A 21,561-nucleotide genomic window follows, 5' to 3' on the forward strand; every position below is an offset into this window, starting at 1 on the left:
ATAGTGAGAACTTTCAGGTCATTCTTTTTGTGGATGAAATTGTACTGGTTGTCCCCAACCCTGGAACACTGGAAGAGCTACTTTAAAAAGATAATTCACCAGAATTTGATCTGACCTTCCATACAAGAAAGGCAATATGGATGAAAATAACCATTGTCCAGGTTCTGCCTTATATTTGAACTGAAAACATATAGAAATCTATTCATCATTATGTATATATAGACCATTCAACAAATATAGACAACCAGTTGTACCCCTAGTTGAAAAAGAGGAGAATACCATATTACCCTTGGATAGTTGAAAAACACTTTAAATCATCACAAACTTCCCAAGGAAACAAAGGCTCATATTTTAATGAGTTTGTTATTGTTAAATGGAATATAACAAAATAGAAAGAGTTTAAGGTGAATATCACAGAAAGCAATGGACAAATCCATGGTGGATATGGACAAGCTGCAACTTTTAACCAATGAATAATTTTAATGAACAGAAGGATCATAAAAGACAAATATGATTGGAAGAGATGGGTTTGTCATGTGGCAAGGGTGATTCACAACACTGAAAAATATCTCTAGCATTTGGCGAGAATGGATGAATATATTAAAGAATTACACAGAATGGTGAGACATGGGTGAATGTTGAGACATGCATGGATTGTAATGCACATTATTGGAAGGAATTCCAAAACCAGTGAGTTAAGAGATCCATTTGAATCTTTGGATGATTGAAAATTGGTTGAGAGGAATTAGAATTTTGGCAAAAGAAAATCCCCAGTATCAAGAGAGATAAACATGAATATTACATTATTTTTAGGATAAGAGGCAATTTGGCCTAGTAACACTAATAAATGTTAATAATTATTGCTAGTAAATTGTAAAGAGTAAAAGTTTGTGAGAAAAAGAGAGAGAGACAGAGAGAGAGAGAGAGAGAGAGAGAGAGAGAGAGAGAGAGCACCAAATGTCCAGTTAGCATTCGTTAGTATTATCTGTTATGGAGAAGCACTGGAAGATTTTTCAAAAAACGAAAGATAATACAAGGATTCCCTTCTCCCTATGATTATTTTACATCATTCTAGAGATGCTCATGATAGCAGTTAAATAAAAAAGATTAGATTAAAAATTAAGTATTAGTAAAGAAAAGTCAAAATTACCTTTATTTGCAGATGATACTGTGCATTTAGAAAATCACAGAAAACCAAACAAGAACCTATTTGATACAATTTATGATTTCTATAAAGTGGCAAGATGCAGAGTAAAAGAATACAAATTCATCAGCATTTTTATCATAGGCTATTTTTGTGTGGCTATGCAATGCAATGAAGGAATTGAAGAGATTAACAAAATGGAAATGTTTAGCAGTAGGTCTATAGTTGATTGTATGTTCACATTAAGTTAATCAACAATAAGGTGAGCCCTTGAAAATAGGGGTCATCAGGCTCCCTAAGGATCAGTAGTTGGAACTAATAAAAATTTTCCTACCAATCAGTAGGATTAGGCAATGAGAGGCTATAGAACTTAAATTCAGTCTTTTAAAACTATAATTTTTTAAAGTAAATAAAAAGTTTTTAAAAAGTTTTCATATGCAACTTCTCCACAGATTGCAAGACAACAGCAGCAGCTTCTACAGCAGCAACACAAAATCAATCTGCTTCAACAACAGATCCAGGTCAGAGATCACCTCACATATTCCTATTTCTATGATTACTCTGTTTTGTGGGTCTATATTAATGAATAGAACTTATCCTCAGAATAACAACTTATATCCTGACTCATTAGTTGTTATATATTTAATACCTTTCAAGAGTTCCTGAATTCTAGCCTCCATGGTTCTGTTCTATGGGTGAATTGTGGCAAAACAAAGACTATTATTTCTTTATTTCAGTGATGTGATAAAATTACTAAGTAAACCTGATTAAATACATTCTCTCATGTAAAAAAAATCTAAAAGGAAAAAGGGAAAGAATAAAGGGAAAGAAACTTGAATTGAGAGCAGATCTGCTTTTTAACTGTAATTTCAAATATCAGAAAGAAACAACACGGGCGCCTAGGTGGCGCAGTGGATAAAGCACCGTCCCTGGAGTCAGGAGTACCTGGGTTCAAATTCGGTCTCAGACACTTAATAATTACCTAGCTGTGTGGCCTTGGGCAAGCTGCTTAACCCCATTGCCTTGCAAAAAGAAAAAAAAACCTAAAAAAAAGAGAAAGAAATAACATTATGTGCTAAAGTGACATTCAGAATAACAGTAGGAAAAAGGAAAATAATTTTTAGTTTAGAAAATTTTGACCATCTTTGGGGGAAAATAAGTACAAGATTGGTGATGTTCAAAATTCTTAAAGTTTAAAGGGATCCTCAGAGGTCATCTGATCTAATCTGTACCTGAACAAAAATCTTTTCCATGCCATTTAATTTTTGCTTGTAGACATTAATGAGGGATAACAGAGACCTTCTAAAGTAGCCAATTATTCTTTTGCATAGCTCATATTATACCTATATCAAGCCTATTTTTTCTTTTTAATTCCCTATTTTTGCCCTTTGGGCTCCCAGCAGAACAGATCTAATTTTTTATCCATGTAACACACCTTACTACTCTAATCACCCCATTTTGGATGCTCTTAATTTTATCTACCAATAAATGAATCAAGAATTTTTTAAGTACCTACCTTGTGTAGGTACTACAAATCCAAAAATATAATAGCCCCTGCCCTTACATAGTTTACAACTTTGCTCAGTGAGACACATACAGACACATATACACACAAATGCATATTATATACACATAAATATGTATGTACATATATATTTGTATGTACATGTATGTATGAGGATATATAAATATGATATAGTATCTATAATAATGACATGACATAATATAATACATAGTATATAATATATAATATATATTATCTCTAAATAGATACAAAATTAGTCATTTCAAAATTAGATATCACAAGATAATTTTGTGGGAAAGATTCTAGGTATATGGGACAGCCAACACCAAAAGAAGCAGCATAGAAATGGGAGATAGAGTACCATGTATGAGAAGAAGTAAGGATAATTGGACTGCACAGTAGTGTTCACGAAGGGGAATAATGTGTAAGAAACTAGAGGAGCAGTTTGAGACTAAGTTGTGAAGGGTTTAAGTTTATGTTGGGTTCTAAAGGTAGTATTTATTGAATTGTGGAGTGGCATGACCAGACTTGTGCTTTCAAAAATGATTTTGATGGGGGTGGCGTAGTGGCATAGTGGCGTAGTGGATAAAGCACCGGCCTTGGAGTCAGGAGTACCTGGGTTCAAATCCGGTCTCCTACACTTAATAATTACCTAGCTGTGTGGCCTTGAGCAAGCCACTTAACCCCATTTGCCTTGCAAAAACCTAAAAAACAAAAACAAAAACAAAAACAACAAAAATGATTTTGATGGTTGTGTGATGGATAGATTGGAATTGGGATAAGTTGTAAGGAGAGATAGCAATTAGGAAGAGATCTTAATTATCCAGGAGTAGTAATGAGGGGCTATATAAGATAAAAACCATAAAAAGACCATAAAAAAGAAGATATTCAGTTATTCAGCATGATATATTGCAAAGAACAGGAGATTGGAGTCAGAATTATGACTGAATTTCAATTTTGTTACTTGTTCATTATATGACTTTGTGGAGGTCGTCCGTCCATCTGTCTGGACCTCAGTTTCTTAATGGGTCTGAACTTTAAGGTATCTTCTAGATCTAAGTCTATTCTCCTGTAAATAAAAAAAAATGATTTCTATTTGAAAATGTTACATTTGAGATACCCTATGAGGACTAGTACTGAACATGTAGATTTTAAAGTCATATGCATTAGAGATGATAGTTAAATCTATTCTTTCATCCAGTGGGTAAACTATATTTCCTAGTTCTGTCTTGTTTACAAATTTGGTAAATCTAGCATCTATATATTACATTGAACCAATAGCAATTACTTTTTGAGTTGTTGTTTAAGTACTTCTGAATTAACCTCAACTCTACTATCATATATTCTATAGTCTACATTTTGTTCACAGAAATAGTTGTTTGATTTTGATGATATTTTTCTAAAATAAAGGTGAAGCACAGGCATAACAATCTATAAACTACAAATAAGAAGAACAGTATCCAAAAAGCAAAATGTGATTTGACCATGACTTGCTCTTGATAAAACTATGAAGTGTTTACTTTTCTATCTTTTCACTAAACATCCCTTTCTAAATAATACTTTCTAGAATTTTGCCAGGAATCAAAGTGAAGCTCACTGACATATGGTTCAATGGATGATTTCTGTGTGTTTTTGGTGTAATTTTCATTAACAACATTTATGACTACTGAGTGCTACAATGGGAAAAAATATTGAATCTGGTAGGAAGACCAGAGTTTAAAGCCTGCCTCATAATGTATCTTACTAACTCTTTGACCCTGGGAGAACCTCTGATCTCTGTCATCTTCAGTTTTTTTCAACTGTAAAATGTAGATTCATAATAGAACCTACTTCCTATAGTTGTAGTGAGAATAGAATGAGATAATTGTAAATGACCAGAGACAACCAAAGATATGGAAGCCCTTTTTCAATGCCTGCAAACCTCTAATGAGGTTTTGGCAGAAGAGAGTCAAGTTTCTTTTAAGTAACCTAAATGTCAATTGACTGCTTTCTTTCTTCTCAGTATTGCCATAGATATAGGTTGTGTTTATTTACCTTTTGTTAAATAATATAATCCATATTGATATTTTAATATTAGTTTTTCAAAAATACTTTTTTTGGGTTAGATCTTGTATACTAACCTCTGAGACCCAATTATTCATAACTGGTTAAGGAGACTATAAAAAGATTCTGTATTACTCTAACTCAAGCCAATGTCATAGATTAGGTAGCAGCTGCCAGAATTTAATGAAAGTATATGAGGAGAAAATATCAGTCTAGAGAGAAAATCTAACTCATTTAATGAAGAGTGATATTGAAACATTCTTTTATTGTTCATTGATACTGGGAAATATTCAAGCTTCAACTACTATTAACAGGTACCATAATATTTAATATTTTAGTTCATTGTGTAAGACATAGTCTCCTGTCTCTGGTTTGAATATTTATTAATCAATACTAAATCAGAGCTCCCTGTGTAGGAGAAAAATCAGGTTATTATGATTGTAATATGTAGTAAAAAATAATCTTCTAATTTATTCTTATCTTCTGGTCTTTACTACTGCTATAATTTTCACTTTTTGAAGTTTTTTTTGTGTTATAATTTATATGTTATATTTTAACTCCAAACTATAACATTATTAATTTAAAATATAATTTCTTAAAATTAGGAAATACTGTGAATCATACAAATAGTACATAAATAATATTGTGACAAGTTCTTTTCAGAATAATGCATTTGGACTCTCCTTGTTAAAATCTTAGTATGGGGGCGTCTAGGTGGCACAGTGGAGTCAGGAGTACCTGGGTTCAAATCCAGTCTCAGACACTTAATAATTAACTTAATAATTACCTAGCTGTGTGGCCTTGGGCAAGCTACTTAGCCCCATTTGCCTTGCAAAAAACCTAAAAAAATCTTAGTGTAACAATGTATATCATTTTAGCATATATACATTATATATATATATATGATGAGTCAAAGTTAATAATTAATATTTATTATTTATCTTTCAGTATTTCAGTTGTCAGAGAATAGTTCCTACCTTTTAGCTACCACTTTTTTTTTTCGAAAAAGGATTTTATTTTATAAGCCTACAAAGTTCACAGGTTAAAACTTTTTTTCCTGGAGAGACCTAAAGAGTCTTGTAGGAAGCTTGAGGTTAGGGTAAATGACAAGGTTTAGGTTGAGAGTGCCTGAGGGAAAGGCAGAAAGGAAAGAGCTGGCTGGCTTAGATTCTAGTGAGTCAGGCTACATGGAGCAGAAGCCATTTCTCCAGTGGCCCAGTCATGAGCACATGGTTCTAGCTTAGAGAGAAAGGACCATCCTGCAAAGTAGAGAGGAAAGAATGAAAGCACCACTTCCTTTTATAACACAATTTCTGTTGTCTTTTTAATTTTCTTGTAACTTCATTTTACTTAACGTGTGTGTGTGTGTGTGTGTGTGTGTGTGTGTGTGTGTGTGTGTGTGTGTGTGTGAAAATCAGATCTTAAGACCCTTGTTCTGGATCCACAAGAAACTTTAGGGATTATTTAGTTCAATTCACTTACAGAAAAGGAAATAGAAATAGAATAAGTTATTTTCCCCAAGATTCCTCAGATAGTAAGGACCATATGCCAAATTTGAACCAAAGACCTTTAACTCCAAATAAAAATCTTTTAAAGACTCCCTGAAACGTCATTTGGGGGCATTTCTTGTTCTTCACTGTACTAAACAACCTATAATTCATTTTATCCATTAAGGTAGTCACAACTAATTTTTAAAAAGCCCCATGAAATAATGAAAACTCCTCAGTGAAATAAACATTCTAAACATATTTCACAATATTTTTTTAGATTAAGAAAATGATGGAAATTTCAGTATAAAATATTGTGGCGGAAACTAGGCATGGATCAATATATCACACCATATACCAAGATAAGGTCAAAATGGGTACATGATTTAGACATAAAGGGTGATACCATAAGAAAATTTGGAAAGCAGAGAATAGTTTACATGTCAAATTTCTGGAAATGGGAGAATTTATGGCCAAACAATAAACCAAAGGTATTATAGAACACTAAATAGATAATTCTGATTACATTAAATTAAAAAAGGATTGCACAAACAAAACCAATGCAATAAAGAGTAGAAGGAAAACAGGAATCTGGGAAACAATTTTTATATCTAGTAAATCTGATAAGGTCTCATTCTAAAATATGTAGAGAACTGAGTCAAGTTTATAAGAGTACAAGTGTCCCCAATTGATAAATGGCATATGAATAGGCAGTTTTCAGATGAAGAAATCAAAGCAATCTACAAAAATATGAAGAAGTACTCTAAACTGCCTTTGATTAGAGAAATGCAAATTAAAACTACTCTGGGGTACCACTCATACATCAGATTGGCTACTGTGATAGAAGAGGAAAATGATACATGTTGGAGATGTGGAAAACAGTTCAAACCATTCTGAAGAGCTAATTGGAACTATCCAGAAATTCCACTACTAAGTCTATATCCCAAAAAGATCATTTAAAAAGGGGAAAAAAACCTATATATACAAAAATATTTATAGTAGCTCTTTTTGTGGTGGCAAAGAATTGGCATTTGAAGGGATGCCTATCAATTGGGACTAAACAAGCTGTGGTATGTAAATGTTATAGAGTATTATCATATTATAAGAAATCATGAGTAGGAAGATTTCAGAAAAATCTGGAGAGATTTACATGAACTCATACTGAGTGAAGTGAGCAGAACCAGAAAAATATGCACTAACAGCAATATTGTGCGATGATCAACTATGAGAGAATTAGTTCTTCTCAGCAATATTGTGATCCAAGACAATTGCAAAGGACTCATGACAGAAAATGACTTCCACATCCAGAGAAGGAACTATGCAATCCTATTATTTTAACTTTTTATGATTTTTCTTTTTTGTTCTGTTTCTTCTTTCATAATATGACTAATGTGGAAGTATGTTTACATTATTACACATGTATAATTTATATCAGATTTTGACATATTGATAAGGGAGAATGGAAGGGAAGGGAGGAGAAAAAATTTGGAACTAAAAATCTTATTCAAAATGAATATTGAATACTATCTTTAAAGTAATTTTAAAAATATAATTTTTAAAAAGTCCTCAAGAAACTACTATAAGCAGTTTTGACTTGGTAAATGTGGAATATTCAAGTGTGCTTATGCAAAATCCTTCCTAATAATTCTGAAAATACTTAAGGAAGACAAATGGAAAATTTATGAATTGACAGAATACTTAATATTATTCATTTTAGTAAAAAAACTGTCCAAGAAATTCTGGGAAGTACCGATGATATTTGATCACATGCATAGTTATACATGATGAAAATGTAAAGAACTCGAATTTCTACATAATAACTTTTACACTTAAAAAAAAGAATTTTCCTTAATTCTATTTCCTATGGTTAAGAAAATAAATTTATTTTTAAATGGTGGACAGAAAATTGAATTTATATCAAATATTTTCCTAATGGTTGCTATTGTAAATAAAATATATTTTTTAAAAAAGAATTAGACAACTATATAATGGTGATTGGATTTTTGATTGAATTAAATTGGAATAATAATTAGCTAAAATTTCATTAATTTTACTTTGAAATATATAGTATCTTTTTTTTCTTCACTAGTGTTCTAACATTAACCACTATGAATGAATTGTAAAGGATATTTATTTTTTATTGCCCTACTCCTTAAATTCTGTAATTCTAATTTCTGACCTTTATAATAATATACTGATTTATATCTATCTAGCTATATATATACATATTATATATATATTGCATATATATATATATATATATATATATATATATATATACATATTATAAACTCCAAAGACATAACAAATAAATGCTGGTTTTCTTTGAAATTGTGTTTTTTTCTCTTGATAGGTGATACAAAGGAATTTTCACAAATTAAAGCTGGGGAAAGCTTTCTGGCTTAATGGATGTGTTATATAAAAAGAAAGGTGAAGGTTATAAACATTTTTTTAGCTCTCTCAAGATTCTTTATATGTGGATTTGTTTTAGAAGGTCAGCTCCCATTTGAAGAGAAGAATTTATCAGTGGAATAAATACATGAATATGTATATATGAGTTTATACAAATATCTCTGATTTACCCTCTTTATCTTAGATATTCTAAATATGAACATGTTAAATAAGAATCATTCTTAGATCACTTAAAATTTCAATGATTAATAAATACTATATTTCTATTGGACAGTCATAATCAAGGAGAATTAGGAAAAATATTGTGTCTCATTCTTCATAGGAAAAATAACATGATGTAGCAATCTTGATGCTTTTAATTCTGTGTAAAAATAGAAATCTTCAGGCTTTAACATAGTCTTCATTATAACACTGGACTGAATACAGGAAGAGAAAATTCAACAGAAATTAAGATAAAAATCTTTTACTTATGTTAAAAAATCTTCACAAATAAATAATGGTAGAGGTATGGTTATATAACAGTTCATAAGAATCTGGGGTTTTAACAGAAAGCAAGCATAATATAAGGGCATAGAGAGAGAAAAGAAAAAGAGGGCTCAGAACCTTATTATATATTGTATGCATAAAATTTTGGGCATGAAACATACACACACACACACACACACACACACACATATATATATATATATATATATATATATATAAATATATATATGTACATATATATATATAGAAATAGCAGTCAAACCAGTTGAGAGAGAGAAAGAGGGAGAGGGTGAGGGAGGAGGAGGGGGACAGGGAGAGGGGAAGGGCGAGAGGGGAAGGGGAGGGAAGATTAAAGGGAATGGGATCAAGGATTCCTACTGAGGAATTGACCTCAGCAAGGAAAAGGATCTTCTTATCAGAGGCTGGAGGAAGTGATGAGAAAGTAGAATATGATGAGATACTTTGAGGTAAAGAGAAAGGGGGAAAGATCTCATTCTGAGTAGACTAAATTTTCTTAGTAAAGTGAGAGAAGAATAATTTAACTGAGTATATGAGACAAAGAATGAAAAGAATCAAAGGACTAAAGAAGCTTCCTGGGGGAGAAAAAAAAGGAATCAGTTAAGGAGGAATAAATGATTACCTTGTCACAGTGAGCACCAAATTAAGATTAGATAACAATAATTTGTATTATACTCAATTAGTTTGGTTATATGGTTTTCTCTGGCAGCATATGAGTGAGAGGCACAAATTGACAAATGTTGAGTTTCCAATCCAAGATTGGGTTCTAATAAGAAACAGGATGATTTCTGTTCTGGAAGATCTTCTTTCTCATTGGAGTTCTTCAAGAAGAGGCTTGATGACTATTGTCCAGTATTTTCTGCTAGGAATTCCTGTTTGTTTGTTTGTTTGAGGTAAAGGTTAGATAGGTTCCTTCCAACTGTACAGTCAAGGGGGAAGTGTGTGTGTGTGTGTGTGTGTGTGTGTGTGTGTGTGTGTGTGTGTGTGTATGTGTGTGTGTGTTTGTATGTGTGATGAGATATTTATCAAAGAATATGGATGATGCTTGAAAGAAAAACATAAAACAGGATCCAAGATCTTTTATATATCAAGAATTTGGGGTTAGATTTTTTAGCTTCACTTAATTTTGGAGGTGAAAGCATTCTTAGTGATTATTTAATCCATTCTTCTCAATTTAAAGCCTAATGGTTCTGAACTTCCAAGAGATTAGGATTTTTGGTTTGTTTGGTTGGTTTTTTTTTTTGAGGTCACTCAGGCTATTAGCAGTAGAATGGGAAGACAAGGCCCCTGAATTCTAATCCAATGCTCTAGCAATTTCAATAAAGTGGTCTAAAGTTGTTCTTTTTAGTCTTCACACCAGCCACTCTTGTCTTTTTTTTTAATGTGACCAGCTATTAGTCCTACCAAGAAATAATTACCACTTCACTTGTGTACAATTGAATGATTTAAGCTGTAGTTATGAGTCAGATCTATTTATTACAAAAGATTCACTTTACTTGTGTCAGATTTCACAGGGCTCCTTAGTTTCAATAATTCTTGATAAATTATTTTGCAGAAACAAATCCATTGAATATTAATTTGAAAAGCATAAGTTAAAGGTGAAGTTTAAAAAATCAGTTGACTCACCTGATGATTTATTATTTCTTTCTTCTAATATGGCATGATAGAAGCATTTTACACACACATACACACACACATACACACACACACACACACACACACACACACACACACACACACAGAAACAGACACAAAAACACTCCAAAGTAGTCATGGCTGTTTGAGGAATAAAAAGTTTAAAATATAGATAATATAGATATCTTATAACCCAGGTAACACTTAAACATGTAGAAGAAAGATGTATTAACTATTTGATTGCCAAATGATGAGTCTGCTACATGAAATAATATGTAACACCACTTTTCATGATATTTATTAGTTCCTTTGAAGTAATATTACTAGATGAGCAAATATAGTACTAAATAGTATCCACTTTAAGGTAACTTTTCCATTCCTCTTTTATTTTCTCCCTTCAGTGGAAGCAGAATCTTAATTGGTGAATGACTTGAAAAAAATCATAGATTGCATTAACATTGAACTGGAAGGAACCTTAGTAGTCACCCAGTCCAAGTCCTTCATTTTATAGATGAGACACTGTGGTCCAAAGAAGACAAATGATTTGCCCAAGATCACATAGGTAGCAAATAGGAGAGTGAAGATTTGAACCCATGTCTTGCATCTCCAACTATCTCTTAGAAATATCAAATTGAATGTTCTGAAGTATACTATGTCCAAAACTGAAATTGATATTTGATGTTTCAATCTCTTAGGCTCAAAAGCATAACCATCCTCCTTGAATTTTCACTATCTCTTACTCCTATATATCAAAACAATCTGTTGCCAAGACCTGTCAAGTTTACCTTTACTTCTCTGTTCACTTTTCTCTCATTGCTACTCTTCTTTTCTGATACTGTCACAACTCTCATGTAGGTTAATGTCCTCCCACCTTTCTGATTGGTCTGTCTGTCACAAATCTCTCCCTATTCTAGTCTAACTTCCATGCAACTACCAAAGTAATGTTCCTTAAGAGATCTAATCATCTCACTCCCCTACTTAGTAAACTTCAGTAACTCCCTATCTCCTCTAGCATTAAATATAGAACACTCCATTTGGTATTCAAATACTTTTATAACTTATCTTCAAGCATATCTTTCCTGCATTCTTATGCCTCATCCCCACAATTTTCTTCATTCCAATGACATTGGCATCCTTCAGTTTTTCAGACAGGACACTCATTTCTTAGCTCCGATCATTTTCATTGTCAACTTCCCTCCCTCTTTACCTTTTTACCTCTTCTTCCTAGTCCGAGCTGAAATATTTTCTTCTACAAGAAGCCTTTTCCAATCCCTTTTAATTCTGAGGTCTTCCTTCTGATGATTACTTCCTATTTACCCCATAGCATAATTGTATATAGTTCTTTTGCATGCTGTCTCCTCCCTTAGATTATGAGTTTTTGAAGTCCAGGGACTATCTTTTGCCATTAATTGAATCCTCATCACTTAACAAAGCACCTGATACATAGTAGGGTTTAATAAATACTTACTGACTGACTAAAATTCAATGCATCAAATAGCCAAAAACTCCCCCTCCCTCACTTACAATCTCTCAATGTATCAAATGATTCTACTCAAAGCCAGGAATTAAAAAGTTGAGTCAGGGGTGGCTAGGTAGCTAGGTGGTGCAGTGTATAGAGCACTGGCCCTGGAGTCAGGAGTACCTGACTTCAAATCCAGCTTCAGACACTTAATAATTACCTAGCGGTGTGGCCTTGGGCAAGCCACTTAATCCCATTGCCTTGAAAAAAAAACCTAAAAGAAAAAAGTTGAGTCAATGTTGCTGGAAATATATCCAGTAATCATATATAACTTTGTATAGCATAGTGGATTTATTGGTGAAACAGTAAGGAAAAAAAATCCTTATTCAAAATAACTCCTTCCCTTCAAAGACCATTTTAGCTAAATCTCCATTTGTAGTAGATATTTTTAAAGATATGAGAACTTATTTAGAGTGCATGATGGAACCACTCAACACACAATTCAGTTCAGTTTTTAAATAGATTTCTAGAGGAAAAATATATATTTTAAAAAATAAATATAAAATTTGGCCTAATGACTGAAAATCAATTCTAAATGAAAGACAAAAGTCATAATTGTGTATATATATATATATATATATATATATATATATAGATATATATAGATATATAAATTTAGTAGGCTGAACTGGCCTTAATGAGTAGATGGAATAGGTGGCAATCTATGATTTAGTTTAGGAAGGTCCCAGCCTCCTCAAATACATCTAATATACCTAAAAATATTTCTTCTCTTAATGATTAATTCCTTTTTTAAAAATTAATGTCTTTTAAAGGCCTTTCTTTGAAATGAAAAATCTTCCTGAAAGAGGTAGATAATATGATGGAAATGCTTTAAATTAAACAATCAGCAATTATTTAAGTGATTACTATATACCAGGCACTTTGATAGACACTGGGAATACATGTTCACAAAATTAAATAATCCCTGGATCAAATCATCCTACATTCTAAAACCATGAATGGAGATATCAGTTTATCTTATTTTGGCAAATGAGAGATGATATAGCTGAATAGTAGACATAACATAAGAGCAATGGGTACCCTAGGGCATAGGATGAATTCTAAGAATAGGAAAAATCCAGAAAAGTTACAGTTGAGAATTCCAGAGGCAAAATTTTTTTTTGCCTAGGGCTACTCTTCCATATGTGCTCAAAAGCATATAGTTGTATAAATGTAAGTTGAGTCCTGGGATCATAGGATTTTTAGTGAGAAGTGACCTTCAACATCATCAAGCCCTTCATTTTACAAGTGAGTACAGCCCATCAAATTTTAAAAGCTTCTCATATGTCATACTGGTTGCTACTAAAGTGAATGTGTGCATATATGTAAAAATTATATATTACATGTATATTATATCGAGAGGCACTGATTTAGTACTTTAGTGTTTGCAAAAGACTTTATATACGTTACCTTGTATAACAATTTATTTTGTCTTTTCTTATTACTGTGGTTTAAAGGAAGTTGATCAATTTGTAAACTAAAATTGCGGTGACATACTCAGTGGGCTTTAAAGTTGGGGACATTTTGTCCAAATTCATCATGTGTCAGGAACAGCTGCTTTGCTTCAACATGTAAACATGGGCATGCTGAATTTACTAAGATGGACCCAAAAAGCAGTCAGACAACAGTTTTTCCCATGACTTTGCAACCTTTTCCCAAACAACTGAGGCTGTCTCAAAAAGTTTAAACAATTGCTTCTCACAGAAACTCTTTAGTGAAAATATTGTCAGTTATGAGAATAGAATATACCCACCCATGTTCAGATAAAATCCTGGGGAAAAATGAATTTGGAAAAATCTAGGCTTAGAACTTACTCAAAGTAAATTACTCTGTATCTCATCACATACCCCTTTTCCTAAAGCATCTTGGAGTGTATATATTTGTGTGTGTTAATATAGCATTTTGTCCACATGAAGTCTTTTAGGAAAGAATGTATCTCTGATCATTACAATCTTCCTCTTCTCTCATACATATACTCAATTGCAAATTCCATATAAAAATAATGCTAATGGATTTATATAAAGATTGTAATTTGATAAATATCATGAAAGATAATATACTACAAAGTTAATTCAACTCTCACAATAATGAATTATTAGAGCTTGACAGTAATCTGCAAAAAAAGTCTTGAAAGTGGTTATGTCAGATGATAGGCAATTGATCATTATACTTTTTAAAATTTCCTTTTATGGACAAAGTAGGAAATAGCGAATAGGAAAGGGAAAGAATAGCTTGGTTTTGCTCAAAGAATGCTGAACTTTTTCTCAGGGATAGTTCAATCTTGTATCATTACAAGAGACTGGAAAAAAATAGAATTATCTTTTGTTGTAGAAAATATTTATTTGCCTGCTAAATGCATGCATCATATAATGCCTTCTACTATTATGCAACCAGGGTTTTTATTATAATAATTAATTTAATGGACCTGTGAATGCCTTTTAAAAGTAGACCTGGCAAAGGCAGTTCTCAGTGAGGATTTCCCTTTACCTGGACAGAATGGCTTTTGTTCAGTTGCCTCTTGGTGGGTCAGAAAGTCCAAAAACATTATTACTATGTCTTCTTCCCTATACTCCTCAACTACTACTAGTATAGATAAGTGATTGAATTAGTATCAATGAGCATTTCTTAGATATGTTTGGTCTTACCATATTTTTAGTGGGGGGAGGAGCAGCTGTTAAATTGGAATTATAATTTTTGAAAATATATTCAAAAATTTCAGCATACCTCATTACCATTATTACATAAGGTTTGACCTCAGTCTTTGCAGAGACTTCTTGTGTGTCTGGAGAGCATGTATCCAGAGTTGGGCTGAAATACTATTTGTATTATACCTCATCTATTTACCACATATGCCTATATTTTTCCGTCTTGTTTCTTATGGATGCATTGTCTGGTATTAGTCCAGTCTCTTAATAATATGTTCATTGGGGGGGTTGAGAGAGAAATAAAGAGAAGGAAAAAACTCCTCCCCAAGAGTGATTCTTTCTCAGAGTCTTGACTCCAATTGTGGAACTAGAAAACCTATCAGCTCTTGAATTTAGAGTTCTTCAATGCAAGATTAATTCATTATTAGAATTGCAGTTGGAATAACCTCTTTAGATAGATGATAGATAGATAGATAGATAAATAGATAGATAGATAGATAGATAGATAGATAGATAGATAGATAGATAGATTAGCTACATAGATTTTTTAGCTCAAAAATGTGACTTGATCTTTTGAATCACTCACAAGACAGTTTTCTTTGTGGCATCATCTACTTTTTCTCCTCCAGTGGCCAAAAGTTTTATGATTTTTCAAACTGATTAAGATGTGTCCATACACTTTGAAGAAGTTCTAGGAAAATTCCTTTAAAACCAAATTTACTGTATTAGTTGATTGATTAAGTGGGGTGGAGGTAGAAGACTACCAAGGTTCAGGCTGATGTTTATGTTTATGTGTGTGCATTGTTAGGAAAGCAAATAAATGTTTTTAAAAAAGGGAGAAAGTTGCCATAATTCCTATAAGGTAAATAAATCACTGCTATATCGATTGTAACTAATAACTAGAATTTTTATAATGCTTTAAGGTTTGCAAAGCATTTCTAAAATATCTCATTTAATTCTAAGTACAGATCTTGGAAGTATACACTATTATTATTCTGAATTTATTGATGAGGAAACTAAAGCAAATAGAAGTTGAGTGACTTGCTCAGGCATGTAGGTAATAGGTATCTTAGTATGCAGCATTTTCCTCATTCCAAGGTCAACACTATCCACTAGCTATATCTAAAAAAAAAAAGAGAAAACAGTAGACTAACAAAATAGTTGTGTCATTCTATAAGAACATGTCCAAATAGATCTGAGGAGATGAGTTTATGTGTTATTATATAGGGAGAGATTTTCCCCTCAATTATAGATAATTTGTGAAATACACTTTGTAATTTTCAATATATCAATGAATCTATGATCTCATTAGCCTGAGTACTCACTCCAATGTTACAGACTATAATCTATTCACCATCCCTCATCCTGTGTAGTTCTTGTGCATGTCCTCCCATAAGTCTTCCCCAGGATGTCCACACTCAGTATTCCTCTTCATGACTCTATATCTTCATGTTATGTGGATATAAATACTATATTCAAACTGTCCATCTGTTGTCCTTATTCTATCTACATGACTAGCCCCCCTCCTTTTCTGATTATCATCTTTTTGATATTATTTATATGTATCTGAGAAGAGGGGGAGGTGTAGCAGTTGTATGCATACAAAATTTGCTCCTGATAATATGATATACACAGCATGTATCTTTCCATTGCCCTTTGGGCAGCACAGAATTTTTATTATTTTGGAGATTGTGGTGCCATAATTTGCAACCATTTTATATTCTATGAAAAAAAAGGAAAAATACAATATGCTTTAATGCAAGTGGACCCCCTATGTTTAGGTTCTTTGGCATGCTATCAATCCTTGATTTTTTTACATCTGGTATATGCATGATCCATGACGGCAGGGTCCAGTGTCTCATCCAAACTTTGTTTTCTCCTCCAGCACTTAGTAAAATAAAATACAATATAGGTAAAGGTTTGTAGAATTGGATTAAATTGCATGCCTCTGCGTGTGAGCACATCTGTCTGTCTTTCTTACTCTCTTGTTCCTTTCTCTTGGTATGTCTGTTCTGTCTTTTTATTGCCAGTCTCTTTCTTTCTTTCCCTCCCTTCCATTACAACCTCAATATAGCTCTCAAATGCCAGCTTCTCTTTCACTCACTCTCTACTTTTATCCCTCCTCTCCACCCCCGCACTCACACCCACTGCTCAGCAGCCTTCTTCAGTTACCAGTTCTTTCTCCTCTATGATAAGGTCTTTTATTTCTACCCTCCCCTATTGCCTTCCTTTCCCTAACTTAGCCTCTCATCTTATGCATTATTCTCTTGCCTTTTATACTTGCATCGATTTTTCAAAGTAGATTACTAGTGATAGAAGAACTAGGTTTTTTTTTAATGATATTTGTTTTGTTTTTAGAAAATACTTTATAAACATGACCAGGGTGTGGTAGAAGGGCAAAACAAAATATAAGCAGAGTTAGTTGCAGGTTCAAAAGTGTTGGTATAAGATATTATTACAATCATTTTATGATAGAGTGTTTAGTCAGGAGCACCAGTGTCACACAATCAGAACGAAAAAAGAAGAGGAGGAGGAGGGCTATTGCTGCAGTAATATAAATCAAGAGATAACAATAAATTTTTTTTCTGTTAGCTGGTGGAGGTGTTTAGGATGTGTTTTCTTTATATCTTCATCCGCCCCTAATTGAGGATGATTTAAAATTGAATGACTAGCAGTCAAAACGTGTTTGCTTCAAGCTGAGAAGAAAAATGCTGGTGTCTCTGCTTCCAAACTGATTGCGCTTTGTACACAACTGACAGCCTCAGTCACTTTGAGTGACTGATAAGTGGGAAGCTTTGCCACTTATCAAGGAATGCACACTGAAAAGAAAAGACTAGAGCCGTTTAGATGCTTCGGCATGTTCAAAATAACATCTTACATCAGTCAGACTTGGAACTCTGAAACACATTCAAAATAAAGTAATACATAAAAGCACTTGTATATATGTATATATACATATATGTAGAGAGAGAAAGAGGAAAAAAGAGAAAATAATAGACATAAACTTTTAAAAGATAAAGTACTTTTATTAAAGATCTCATTTTGTGTAATAAATTGAAAGTTGAAATAGTTAATGAGGATCTGTGATAGGCTCTTATCCTTGTTAAACCATATGAACTTAAAAATTTATTACTATATATGGCTGACATGATTTGCATAATTAAGTTGACTTTATACTCATAGGCACTGGGTAGTACCTAAATAAAATGAAAGTCTTTTAGTTATTAATATAATATTTTATATCCTATGAGAGTAACAATTTTCATTTTCCCTTTCTCAAGTGATTATTATTATTATTATTATTATTATTATTATTATTATTATTACATTTCAAGATATGTGTGAAAAATAGGCTGAATCTCACCCAATTAAAAAAGGGCACTTGTAGAAAACAAATTTTAAAAAAAGGATGTGAATCTTTTCCTGAAATTTCAGAGGAAATTTGAGATTACTAGAATGGGATTTAACCAATATTGATTCATTGGGTGCAAGTTATTTAGAAAGGACTCTCCAAAAATTCTGTTAATATGTTTACATTCAATTCTATCATGGAAGAGTTTTAAACAATAAGGCCATAATAAACTTTTAAAATTCTTTGATCTACATTTTTTAAATGTAAGGATTATAATGCTGATGATTTTGGTACAAAACAATTTTAGTGGGTTAATTCCCTCTACCCTCTATGGCTGGGGCTCTGAGATCTGAGGACTTGCCGAAAATCTAAGATGGGTTGGAGTGGGCTGGAATCTAGAGCTTCTTGATTTAGAGGCAAGTTCTCTCATAGCATGCTTCCTCTATTTATGTAGTAGAGCAATTACCCCATTCAGCAATAGACATTGATTAAGTTCATATTATCTTCCAGTCACTGGTAATATAAAGACAAAAATGAAATGGGTGCTGCTCTCAAATAGCTTTCATTCTGTTGGCAAGTCCTGAACATGAAGTTATAGAGCATAAATTTGAATCTATGATACTATTTCCTAGTTGTGTGACTTTAGACAAGTCATATCACCATTCTGAAGTTCTTCATATGTAAAATGGGATTAATTAATACTTGTATTATATGCCTAAAGAATTTCTAAACAGCAACAAAAATGTGAATCAATGAATACAGTATAACCATGGCATATAAAGTAACCTGTGGTTTTCCACAGAAAAAGAAGAATATTTGTATTTTATCTAGATTCAAATTAACCAAAATTATCAGTGCACAGTACACATACACAATTGCTTTCTTTTAACAAAAAGCAATCAATTGCTTCACTGTGATCTCTGTGAATAATTTCATGATTCCTTAGCTAGGTGGCACAGTAAATAGAGTATTGGGACTCAAGTCAGGAAGACTCATCTTTATGAGTTCAAATCTGACTTCAGACACTTATTAGCCATATGACCCTGGACAAGTTACTTAACCTAGTTTACCTCAGTATTCTCATCTGTAAAATGAGTTGGAGAAAGAGATGGCATGAATTTCCTGGATACACTTAGGATCTTTGCCAAAACAATTCCAAATGGGGTCATGAAGAGCCAGAGTCAACTGTAAAACAAATCTATAGCAACAGATTTCTAGTCTCCCTTCCTTCATGTATAAAAGGTAAACAATAATTAGTCTCAGATTATTTCAGTGAAGTCATAGACCCTGTTGAATTCTTCTTAGCAAGATACTATTGTCAAGAAAATAAATGAAATTATACTAAGATAGAATTTAATATTATGTCACCACTTTCCCGAAGATTTAAAAAGTGAAGTGATTTGAACTTTAATTGAATACAAATTATCCCCATCATGTATAATTCACTTTTTCTCACCTTGTAAAAATAATTTTTCTTTTATTTTTTATTTACCATACTGTTAATCTATTGTTTGTTTTATCTCTCCAGTTCCTTTAGTTTCAATTTAGTCCTTCTCTCTCTCTTTTTTTAATTCTATGTAATATGCACTTATTTCACATAACAGAAAAGGAGAAAAGGAACATCTATGGTTAATCACTTGAGACATTGGTTAAACCCTCTTTTTGTGACAAAAATGTCACTGCCTTTAAATGATTTCAAACATGATTTTGAAGTTTGTAAATAGTTTCATCAGCATATCCATGATCTTTTTTTCTTTAAGACCATCTTTTACTTTCTCCTATTTCTTTTTTTTTTTGCTGCTCTCTTTTCAGTTTACCCTCACCCATTGATTACTTTCCCAACTACTACTATTCCACTGACATGATTATACTTAGAATCTAGACTGTCTCTTTGGTGAAATGTGAGGGAAAAGAATCTGTTACAAGAATAATTCTCCATCAATTACTATTCTCTAAATACTTGTTCCTTTTAAAAAAAATGAACCCTTGATTTAAAAAAAAAACAAAGATTTTATAAAATATTAAGATAGCTTAGGTGTTAGAAAATTATGGTTAAAACTATTATCATATACTGATGGCCTTTTTTTTTTGCAAGGCAAATGGAGTTAAGTGGTTTGCCCAAGGCCACACAGCTAGAGAACTGTTAAGTACCACTGAAGCAGCATAAGTTATTCAATGTCATGCAAATAGGAATCTAATGCAAATGCAAATGTATAGATGTTTTTTGAAGATGAATTCTTCAGTACTCAGTAAAAGTGAGAAAAATAAGGATATTCTTTGACTCAACGATGCCATTGTGGGAACAAGAGGATAATAAAAAGCAAAACAGCTATCTATTCAAGGATGCTCATAGATGATATGGTAGTATTATATGTAATTGCAAAAAGAACCCCCTAAAAAACGGGAACCAATGAAGATTTTCAACATTAGAGAAATAGTCAAATAAACTGTATTTCACTGAAGTATGTACTGTCATGCAATTAAGGCTGGCAAGTATGAGAAATACAAAGATGTCTGGAAATATCTTTATAAAATAATTCAATGGAGAAAATCAGAATCACAAAAATAATGTATGGACCAAGAATGAGCTGAGTATTGTCAAATTAAAGAAAAGTAAATGAGAATTAATGAATAGTTTTAATGAGAACTTAGAATGAGCAACTAAAATGGTGTCATGGAATTTTATCATTGAAATTACTATAAAAGTAAATTATTCTAAGAAAGTTTGGATTGATAATCAATATTCTTTCTAATAAGTAATAAACATTATACAGTATTTGGGTATATAGATACACATACATGCACATATATACATGGTATCCCAGAAATCTTATTTCAGTTTAAGGTTCTAAAATTTAAAACAGCACTAAAGATTGTAGGACACTTGTACACACATATACATATGTATCCTTTTCATAAACATAGTTATAGACGTATACAATGACATTTACATATATATCGTCCATATAAAGATGGGAAGGTTTTTTTTCAACCTACCTATACCTTCCCTCCTTTTTTTTGTTGCTGATATTGGCAAAACTATTGGCAAATTCTAAGTAAACATTTATTCATCCAATAATTATTTGAGAACCTATGAAAAACACAGGTATTTATAATGGGTTCTATAGGAACTTTGCCCTCTTGGTCTTGCAGTTTTCTGTAAAGAATATCTTATTTAGTTGTTTTGAGGGAAATGCTTTGTAAAACTTAAAAAGATATAAAAATATGAATTATTATTTCAGTATGCTCCTACACGTGTTTATAAATCAAATCTATCTCATAAGAAATGTTGGGA

General features: G+C 32.2%; 1 protein-coding gene across 19 annotated transcripts in view; it reads left to right on the top strand.

The window, feature by feature from the left end:
• Positions 1–21,561, top strand: part of SOX5 (SRY-box transcription factor 5) — a 1,270,393-nt gene that overhangs the window by 1,053,805 nt on the left and 195,027 nt on the right. For all 19 annotated transcript variants that reach the window (XM_074194255.1, XM_074194256.1, XM_074194251.1 and 16 more), the window contains one exon: positions 1,597–1,665. In XM_074194255.1, coding sequence (XP_074050356.1) covers positions 1,597–1,665 — 69 coding nt within the window. The remainder of the gene's footprint in view (positions 1–1,596; positions 1,666–21,561) is intronic.

Source organism: Macrotis lagotis, chromosome 7, assembly GCF_037893015.1.
Source record: "Macrotis lagotis isolate mMagLag1 chromosome 7, bilby.v1.9.chrom.fasta, whole genome shotgun sequence".
Taxonomy (NCBI): domain Eukaryota; kingdom Metazoa; phylum Chordata; class Mammalia; order Peramelemorphia; family Peramelidae; genus Macrotis; species Macrotis lagotis.